This window comes from Dacryopinax primogenitus (assembly GCF_000292625.1).
Source record: "Dacryopinax primogenitus strain DJM-731 SS1 chromosome Unknown DACRYscaffold_2, whole genome shotgun sequence".
NCBI lineage: Eukaryota > Fungi > Basidiomycota > Dacrymycetes > Dacrymycetales > Dacrymycetaceae > Dacryopinax > Dacryopinax primogenitus.
In genome coordinates, this window is record NW_024467199.1 from 1,912,368 (window position 1) to 1,922,433 (window position 10,066).

The 10,066-nt window shown below is 49.9% G+C and overlaps 4 protein-coding genes across 4 annotated transcripts; all 4 read left to right on the top strand.

Annotated features, from left to right (window-relative positions):
- Nucleotides 1-3,316: 3,316 nt before the first annotated feature.
- DACRYDRAFT_104372 (NADP-binding protein) lies at nucleotides 3,317-4,223 on the top strand (the record flags this gene model as incomplete). The annotated part of the gene is made up of 4 exons (XM_040767918.1): nucleotides 3,317-3,374; nucleotides 3,442-3,701; nucleotides 3,755-3,965; nucleotides 4,021-4,223. 4 exons carry the CDS (start codon nucleotides 3,317-3,319, stop codon nucleotides 4,221-4,223), a joined length of 732 nt encoding a protein of 243 aa, XP_040632776.1.
- Nucleotides 4,224-4,795: 572 nt separating this feature from the next.
- DACRYDRAFT_75306 (NADP-binding protein) lies at nucleotides 4,796-6,351 on the top strand (the record flags this gene model as incomplete). The annotated part of the gene is made up of 5 exons (XM_040776125.1): nucleotides 4,796-5,265; nucleotides 5,332-5,484; nucleotides 5,537-5,823; nucleotides 5,878-6,088; nucleotides 6,149-6,351. The coding sequence occupies exons 2-5, from the start codon at nucleotides 5,439-5,441 to the stop codon at nucleotides 6,349-6,351; spliced, it is 747 nt and encodes a 248-aa protein (XP_040632777.1). The 5' UTR covers nucleotides 4,796-5,265; nucleotides 5,332-5,438.
- An 868-nt stretch (nucleotides 6,352-7,219) lies between these two features.
- DACRYDRAFT_104374 (NADP-binding protein) lies at nucleotides 7,220-8,115 on the top strand (the record flags this gene model as incomplete). Its single annotated transcript, XM_040767919.1, has 4 exons — nucleotides 7,220-7,265; nucleotides 7,315-7,601; nucleotides 7,650-7,860; nucleotides 7,913-8,115. 4 exons carry the CDS (start codon nucleotides 7,220-7,222, stop codon nucleotides 8,113-8,115), a joined length of 747 nt encoding a protein of 248 aa, XP_040632778.1.
- Nucleotides 8,116-8,933: 818 nt separating this feature from the next.
- On the top strand, nucleotides 8,934-9,708 carry DACRYDRAFT_104375 (uncharacterized protein; the record flags this gene model as incomplete). The annotated part of the gene is made up of 4 exons (XM_040767920.1): nucleotides 8,934-8,992; nucleotides 9,039-9,210; nucleotides 9,253-9,460; nucleotides 9,527-9,708. The coding sequence occupies 4 exons, from the start codon at nucleotides 8,934-8,936 to the stop codon at nucleotides 9,706-9,708; spliced, it is 621 nt and encodes a 206-aa protein (XP_040632779.1).
- Between the last annotated feature and the right edge of the window lie 358 nt (nucleotides 9,709-10,066).

Genomic DNA, 10,066 nt, shown 5'->3' on the forward strand with positions numbered 1-10,066 from the left:
CTCTGGTTTCCATGACTATTGTCACCATAGGTAGTGGTGTCATAGTTACTATTGGGTTGGAGATTAGACACAGGGGCTGTAGGCTGATTACTCCAGGAAGCTGTCATAAGCTGTTGGAGCTGCTGAGTCAGCTCTAGGACCTGTGCTTGAAGAATAGAAATGGGATCAGGGAATTCTTCTGCTTGTTCCATAATGGTGGATATGGAATAAGGCAGGTGTTGGGTGTGTGTGGTAAGAGTAAAGGCAGGTAAGAGTAGAGGTGGAGTGGTGAAGCAGAGGTTGTCACTTGGAGACTTGGTCTTCTGTTAGGGCAACACAGGCTGACTAAGTCTGCTCACCTAAGAGTGCCAAGAGTCTAAGCAGGCAACAAGGAAGTGGAGTAGACCTGATGACTAAGACCTATCTACAGTATAGGTACCTGTGGATGATCCTAAGAGACCAAGTCTGAAGAGACAGTCCCCAGGCAGAGTAGGCCTTATATTTATACCTCTGTGGTGGAACCTGGTAGAACATCTTGCTTACTCAGCCTAGTCAGGTGATCAGGTCATATGACCAAGGATGAGGTCATATGAGGTCATGCACAGCCATGCACAGCAGGTCACCTGACCATCCAATCCTTCCAGCAGGTTCCAGCACATGCCAAGGTATACCAGCTACTTCCATGTCATAAAGGCTTAGTCATGTCTCTTGACCAAGCAATGAGCTGGTGCCCTGACACTTAGCCACATGTTGACCAGAAGTGTCAGTATCACTTACAAAATGATCCATCAACAGCCATTCAGCATTACATTGGGCATTGTCATCCAGGTCTCCATAAGTCAGGGCTTGGAGAGCAATGTCAGTTGCCCACCAAAAAAGGGATTTGTACCAATGGCATACCAAATTCAATTAAAGGAATACCAAGTGCCTTCAGCTGGGGGCAAACAAATCTGGACAGTATTTTTACCATGTCCCCAAGGGTGAATGGCATGCGAGAACAGGGAACCATTGTATTGTTCTTCGGGAAAAGAGTATACTGAGCAATATCCCATGGGACCATGTGGGATAATTGGTCAGAAGGCAGCAGTATTTGAACATGTGGGAAAAGTGATGCTGCTATGGCAACCAATGAAGCAGCAGGTGTAGAGCTGGGTAATGTTGTGAGGCAAAGGAGGCCTGATGCATTTGATCTGAAAGGATATTTGAGGATGAATTGCATGTAGGAGGACAATAGAAACACTCTTATGCTTTGACAAAAGAGAGTTGAGACCAGACAAATTGCTTATTTCCTGAGCAACAAGACTGGAACAGACAAATATAACACAGGAATTGAATAAGTGCAGGTGATTTGAACAAACCATGTCAAGGGCATTTGGATAGGCAGAGTACACCTGAAGGAGAACCATAATCTCAATGTGATTTGCTGTACCAGGCAGAAGGACATGGCAGGTGTGAATAGGATGTTGGTGCACATGTCGACCTTCTGGGTGAGGTGCAGTATTGAGCTGCACACTGTTAGAGCACATTCTCTGAGGTGATACAGTTTTCAGAGTCCTGTAGTTGTTCCATAAGGTGCTGTTCTTGTTGCAATGAAACCAAATGGCAAATAGCATCCTGTGTGCTAGAGTCACTGAAATCTGGAGGGGCCAAGATGCTGAGAAGATTTGCTAATAGAGCAGGGTCATTTGGGCAATATGGATGTGAGCTGGCTGGAGGACCAGGTAGGTTGGATGGCACCAGAGGAGCTGGATTGGTAGAAATGGTGGGGTACAAGGTCATTGTGGATAATGCATTGAATGGTAGAGAATGGGTGGCTAAGGCATGGCCACAGTGATGGCAGGGTATGGCAAGGGTTGCAGTATGGAGTGGGATGTTACTGCCACCATTTTGAGGAAGACCTGGGTGAGTGGAGGGAACTGTGAACCTCCAACACAAGCATCACTGTGTCAGAGACACCACAGAGAGGCAAGGTGTGGGGAGGTCCCATACAAGTGTAGACATATCACAGACAGAATGAGAGCATAGATAGAAAGGGGGAGGAAAGAAGACAGAGATCAAGGTGAAAAAAAGGTATGCTATGTGAACATATGGTATGCCACAGTAAACAGAAGCCAGAGGCACCAAAAGATGCATTGGGAATCATCACAAAGGAGAATTGATGGAAAGAAGCATTTCAGTATTTACCAATGTTTGGGTGCAGTAGTGTAATTACATAGGTGGATCAGGTTCAGAAGAGAACACCAGAAGCTGATGTAGACCCCGAGTGAGCACTTAGGTGAGCAGGAAGAATGTACATTTGAGAAATATGGTGCTGTGACTATGAGGAGTAATATGGGGTCTCCACAGAATGCATATGAACACTGTACCAATACCGGAATACCAAAATGATTGGTATGAGACAGTATAGTTCAGTATCAATTGGTATTGCATTGCATACTGAGATGATACTATGTAATACCGAGTAGTACCATGTCAGATACAACAAATACCAGATCATACTGCTGCAGGGACTACCAAACCATGCAGAACTGCAGTATACCTCAGTCGGTATGGGTACCAGATGATTCTGGCTCCGTGAGGCTGAGTTTTGTCCCATTTGCTCACTCTTAGAGGAGCACATGCCCCGAAGTCAGGAGGAAAACGATTGCCAACCTCAAAACAAGCAAGACCGCGAAAAGTCGCCCTATCAACGGCTTACGAATCACCCAGGATTTTACGCTGGTCTTATCTCGACTTCCTTTGGATAGACTGGTCTATTCTGGGGTTCAAAGAAAACGTGGCTTGAGCTTGTGATACATGATCAGCTTCTGTTAGACTTGGCTTAGATCTATTATTGGGCCTGAACTACCATTAGAAATGAGGAGTATATGAGCGTAAGCATGATTACTCGGTCATTTCGGCATGAACTGATCGCGAAGCAGCATGCGTGTGACGACGAACTGAGGACCATCCCACCTTGTCCTTCTGCGGACAAGCGACGAAGATGAACGAAGTCCCTCCCGTGGTGCGTGGAGCAGCTGGATCACATCGGCCCTCGGCCGTGGAAATAAGTCAATGAAACCCAATTACGGGCCCCACATTGGACAAGCCTCTCATGACTGGACTTGAGTCATCCTCCATATCAAGTCGTGCTCGATGCTGCTTCTTCCGTGCGGCATTCCGTAAGGTGCTTAGTCCTTCTCATCCGTGCTTTCTGCCGCAGTCACTGCGCGCCAGCATGCTTTCCATGATCACCATGCCCGTTCAAAGGACAAAGCTCGCCGGTTAAGTACGACTGTAGTGCAATACCTTTCAGCGCCTCTGCCGCCGCCTGAATTTTCCAAAACAACATAAGACTATGTCACCCACTGTGTACCTCGTCTCTGGCGCTAACCGTGGAATTGGCAGGTCGCTTTGTTCACCGTACTGCAAACCTATTCTTACCAACTGATAAAGGTCTTTCCTTGGTCACACAACTTGCAGCTCGTCCCGACGTGATCGTATTCGCTGGCACGCGCGACCTCGTGAAGGCTACAGCCTTGCAAACGCTCCAATCTAAGTTCCCAGGCAGGGTACATCTCGTCAAGCTTACCTCTGCGAACAAAGAAGATAACGAAGAAGGCGTCGCCAAGGTGAAGGAGATTGCTGGTCGGCTAGACGTCGTGATTGCCAACGCAGGAATATCAAATGCGTTCTATTCTTCTTTGGATGTCCCGCTGGACGCTATGCAAGAGCACTTCATTGTACGCTTTCATTCGCTTGTCTGGGCGAAGCAGTGCTGATACGCGGCCTAAAGGTAAATGTCCTTGGCCCCCTCGTTCTCTTCCAGGCCTCATACCCGCTACTCAAAGCCAGCACTTCGAACCCCAAATTCGTCCCTATATCATCCCTTGCTGCAAGCATCAAGGTCGGGACTACAATCCCACTCAACGCTACTGCGTATGGAACGAGTAAGGCTGCTATCAACTGGCTGGCAGCCAGGCTCTATCACGAATATCCTGACCTGAGTAAGTCCCTCGAGCACTCCAGAAGCGAGTCCGTCTAAGCGCTGTTGACCTATAGTCTCCCTACCAATTCACCCTGGCACTGTGGACACGGACATGCTATCCAATACCATTCCACATGCGCCTGAGCTGATCGAAAGTTTTCCCATGCTTACTACGGAAGAGAGCGCTGCTGGGATTTTGAAGGTGGTGGATGAGGCGAAGCGAGACGAGAACGGGCCGAGAATGATCAGTTACGATGGATCCACCCTGCCTTGGTAATTAGTCCACGATAGATGTACGAAATGACACTGCACGACGTTCTCTGAGGACCTGTGCGAGGTGGTCATCATTCTTTAAATGTAATCTGCAGATTCATCCCACCCAACTTTAGAAGGGACAAATTCCAATCGTCGGAACCGAACTGAGTTATTCCTGGGAACCCTATCGCTGACGTAGAGCGCGAGTTCTAAGCAATCCCACGTCTGGTGCAAGTCGTCTTCAGCATGCCCATTCTCAAGTGTGCTAACTGTGTGGGATAGGTGCGCATCCTGGTCTCAATACTTTCATCTACATGCACAGCATAGACTGAACTCAACGTAGACACTGAACTAACACGCATCGTGTCCGGGCACTATGGTCTTTGCCGGTGTACGCAAATCACGGGGTTAAGGCCAAGTACAAGGTGCATATGCCCAATCCTGGGCTAGGGGGATGCCGTATGATCTGGAAGACATATTGGTCGAGCTATCTTCCCTGTCCGAGGACATTCCGACCTGATGGAGCGACACATGGCAGGTAAACAAAACGGTTCTCTACAATACCTAGCTAATATGGCCGACCCAGCTTTCTCAGACACGTTGTTGACTTCCTTTGATAGATATTACCCTGGCTAGGCCACACTCCGTGAAGACACGAACCTTGATTGAAGAACTTGCAGCTGACGCTATGAGGCGCTGACTCACTGGGCATCCGTGATTATCGCAGTTGAAGGGTTTGTCATGTCAGATACGTCATTTCGCCGCTGCGAACATTCTGGCGGTGAAATATTATTGCAAAGCAACGGAGTATCAGATGCCGAACTGCGGACAATTGTGGTCGTCGGACGACTACTGGACAACTGTCGGACGAACTCTCTCGTGACTTAGGTCCCGTGATGCCCCATGAGCATTAGCTGGCGAAATCCAGACCCTGGCAACCAGCTACTGGAAATAACCTGCGTACCCTTTTGCCGCACATTCTGGAATCTCGAGTGCGTGAGATGAAAGGATATCGTCCATGGATATCCGAGACACTGGGCTGTGGAGGAGGATTGCGTAATCAGGTGCTTACCGCTGGCCACTTCTGCTCACTGCTTTGCTTACTCTTCCAACGTCGTGGTTTCCTTCAGCACCACGCATCCCAATAATATAAAACGTCATCGGATGGGGACCAGACAGGACACCAATTCTCAGCACCTTCCCACAGCCCTTTGAGCTTCACACATCACACCAGACCATGTCACCTACTGTATACCTGATATCGGGCGCGAATCGCGGGATTGGTACGTACCTTTGTTGACCCCACCATCTATTGATATTCACTAATTTATCAAGGTCTTTCCCTCGTGGAACAACTGGCAGCTCGTCCCGACGTGATCGTGTTCGCTGGTGCCCGCGACCCCACCAAAGCCTTAGCATTGCAAGCGCTCAAGTCCAAGTTCCCAGAGAGGGTTTACCTCGTCAAGCTTACCTCGGCCAACAAACAGGATAACGAAGAAGCCGTCGCCAAAGTGAGCGAGATTGCTGGGAGACTGGATGTTGTGATTGCAAATGCCGGGATCTCGAATGCATTCTATTCCTCTTTGGATACGCCTCTGGACGCTATGCAAGAGCACTTCGTGGTTCGCATTCATTCGCTGTCCTCCTCCAAATGCCTTCTGATTCACGCCCTGAAGGTTAACGTCCTTGGTCCTCTCGCCCTCTTCCAGGCTGCATACCCGCTTCTTAAAACCAGCACTTCTAGTCCCAAGTTTTTCCCTGTCTCGTCCCTCCTGGGAAGCATCCAGGTCGGGACTGTACCCCCCATCAAAGCCACTGCCTATGGAACGAGTAAAGCTGCTGTCAACTGGCTGGCAGCAAGACTCTATTACGAGTATCCCGACCTGAGTACGTCCCTTGCGCACTCCTCCACAAGCAACAGCCTGGCTGAATGTTGTTAAATTGTAGTCTCCCTCCCAATTCACCCTGGCACTGTCGACACGGACATGGCAGCCAATGCGATCTCACATATGCCTGAGCTGATTGAAAAATTTTCAATGATTACAACAGAGGAGAGCGCAGCTGGGATCCTGAAGGTGGTGGATGCGGCGAAGCGGGATGAGAGTGGGCCGAAGATGACCAGTTATGATGGATCCGCCCTGCCTTGGTGAATTGGTCACCATGACAGCGGTGCAATGTTCCGCTATGCTTTGGGAATCTGTGTGAGGTGTTTGCCATTGTATATAGATCTGATTTCCGAAAAGTTCAATGTTGAAAGCAGTCGTTGATGGCAGAAGGAGCGTCACGCCCGTGCTTTTCCCAGCGGGTATGCTCTTCGCAAGACAAACCTCAATGCTGAACCGCCCGAATACACATGCATTCAAGTGACTAGCAGTAACAGCGATGGTAAAGATCAAGCCTCACAATTCACGCCTATGAAACATGCCAGCATTTGCCATGGCAGAGACGGCCCTGATATGGCCGATACTACGACGCAAGGAATTCTGAAGACTATGGAGCGGGCCAGGAAAGAGATTAAGAGCCCGAAGTTCCTGGACTTCGAGAGTTCGACATCAACCTGGTGATAGGGGAGCACGCGCGGGAGGATTGTACATGTCAGGATATAGTAGCATTCAATTCACCACATCATGACAGTACTTCAAGGTACCAGAAGCAGCGAGCCGATGTTTCTTGACATCTGGGATCTTCCTTGCGGAACAATCCGCAGAGGCGGATCAGACGATCTGTGGAATGCACCTTACATACGTGCGACACGAAAAACTATCAAACCTAGCAACCCACCCTCCCGATCAGAAGACCTCGTAATGTTCATTGTATACTCAGGGACGAGGAAGGTACGGTACGCAGGTAATCGGCGAAAGTGTCAGATGGCTCATTTGTTTTAGAGTGACGTGGCAACTCATCTCTCAGCCCTGCTGCATTGATAACAGGTCATGATATAAGTGCTCCTCGAGTGAGCGGAATGCATCTGCACTCTCCACGAGCTTCGTCTAGATACTGCTATCACCTAACTTCGCTATGGCACCAACGGTATACCTCGTATCCGGCACCAACCGTGGTATTGGTACGTACCTCACTGGACTCTTGCCAAGCTGGCATTGAAGGCACATTAGGGCTTGCACTAGTGACACAACTTGCCACGCTCCCAGAAACGATCGTTTTCGCTGGCACACGCGATCCCGCATCAGCCAAAGATCTGCACGCTCTTCAGTCGAAGTACCCAGACAAAGTACACATCGTGAAGCTCACCTCAGCGAACAAGGAAGACAACGCCGCTGCGGTCGCCAATATTGAAGAGGTAGCTGGAAGGCTGGATGTTGTGATTGCCAATGCCGGCATCTCGAATGCTCTCTATACACCTCTCGAAGTGCCGATGGAGGCCATGAAGGAACATTATGAGGTAAGCAACGCTCCTTCAATTTAGTCGTCAATAATGTGGGTCACATAGGTCAATGTTCTTGGTCCGCTTGTTCTGTTCCAAAATGTGTATCCACTCCTCCAAAAGAGTACTTCAAAGCCCAAGTTCGCGGTTGTTTCGTCTTATGTTGGCAGCATTGCCGGGGGAACAATGGTGCGAGCGAATTCCACTGCATATGGGACTAGCAAAGCTGCGGTCAACTGGTTGTCTGCGAAGTTGTATCATGAGTACCCTGATCTGAGTACGTCTCAGCTTGATTTCTGTGAAGTAGGCCGCGACTTACGGACCTCCAGTTTCCATCTCGTTCCACCCTGGCCTCGTGGATACGGACATGTCAGCCTACGCCATCGCACGATCCCCCGAAATGGCCCATATTCCGATGATCACCAGCGAGGAGTGCGCGAAAGGGATTCTGAATGTTCTGGAGACGGCTGAGAAGCGCGAGGGAGAAGGCCCGAAGTTCACCAACTGGGATGGCTCTATGTCGCCCTGGTGATAAGTCGGCATATTAGAGAATGGTCCATAAAAAGATACGATAATGCTGAGCTCACCACGACTCGTGGTATTTGAACCGATGGAATGTGAATGCGACAGCCTAATCAGCAGGAATTGATAACTTGTTTGGCGATAACGGACGTAAGAGAGGTGGTGCTGAGTTGGTGCGATCACGTGACGGCGGACGAAACGGATAAGCCTGGACAAATGGTACTGGTCCTCCAAACACCCCGGTGGTGGCGATCTGAACCAATTGACTTGCAATCCAGTGGACCGTGGGAAACTCGAAGACTTACATAGACAAGTTCAAGAAGACGTGTCGTGCTGTTGATGCCAAAGCAGCGGTATTTGTCGCTTCCTGTGCCACACCAAGGGATTTGTAAAGCTCTACTGCAAGGTTGAGCAGCAATGATACCAGAGTAGCCGGTGTGACGCCTTTCTGGCTGCTCGGTGAGCTCGTAAACAGCGTCTTGCCGTGTTCGCGGGGGTGATTGTAGCGAGTCTCGACCGCCTCGATCTTAGGCAGGTTGGGGAGGAACTCTTTGACAACATGATGTTATAACAGAAGACTGTCGGACATTGAGGATGGCGAACGAAGGTGTAGGAACTACAGATGATGGATTAGCACCCTCTTTGAAACGGTATAAAGGGAGAACAATTCACTTGACCGAAGATCGTGAACCATCGTCTCGGCAGCTGGCAACAATCTATAGGAATGACACCTACAGTTTATCTTATTTCGGGCGCAACCCGCGGTGTCCGAATGCCACTCTATCCAGTTCCTCAAGCGATACTGAATTCCTCACAAGGTTGGCTCTCATGACCCAACTGACAGCTCGATCCGATATGATCGTCTTCGCCGGAGCACGCGACCCAGCGTCTGCCTCAGCCCTAACAAGCGCTCGCGCTCAAGCACCCCGGCAGAGTCTACGTCGTAAAGTTGCGCGCTGCGGGGGAGGGCGACGCTAACGTGGAGACCATCAAGAAAGTGGTTGGGAGGTTGGATGTTATGATCGCTATTGCCGGGATGAAGAACGGGTATCAGCCAGGTACAGAGGGTCTCTTTGGACGCCACGGAGGAGCACTTCGAGGTAGCGTCCTATCCTGTGATCAGAAACAATCATGATAAATGAATCAGGGAAACGCACTTGACCCACTGGTCCTCTTCCAAGCTGCAGATTCCCTGCTGAAAAAGAGCTACAACCCCAAGTTCGTCCTTGTGTCCACCAGCGCCAGGAGTGTCGAACTAGGGACGAAGTTGTCCATGCCTATCATGTGCTATGGGAGCACCAAGGCTGCAGTAAACTTGATCGCTGCGAAACTCTGGCACGAGAATCCGCAGATAGGTATGTTCTAGCTATCGTGCTGCTGTATGCATGACGGAGCCAGAATGGGACTGATCGATGTCGCAGCCGTGCTCCTCCTTCATCCAGGATTCGTCCGTACACTTTTGGGAATCTTCATACCAGTTCGATCCCAGTTGAAGAGCTTCGAGCTAATATCACCCGATCAGAGCGTTGCTGCGTTGCTCAAGCTCATAGGCTCTGGTATAATAAAAGAGCGATGTGTATGGGCAGTACGTGAACAAAGATGATGAAGCATAAGACGATACGCGGACCAGCCGGTCTGACAGAGACGGGTCGCGTCCTTGAGGACCGGCGTCAGGTATCCACCGCGTGCGCACGCGTTACCTTGCCACCAAAACATGGCTTAATGCAAAGCTGGACAATTCACTGTCTCTCAACGCAGTTAGACTTTGTCAACGATCTCGTACGACGCAACGTCACTACGTACATACTGTCCCTGGGCGGTGCGTCCTTCCTTCTTTGTATAGTGTCCTAAGTGAACACCTTTTACGCGTCCTCGTTCACATGCGCAACTTCGGTGAGTCGCAGGATTGTTCTCATTCCCAGAACGAGTCGCAGCGGTCAAGGGGGGAGGGGGGGGGGCGG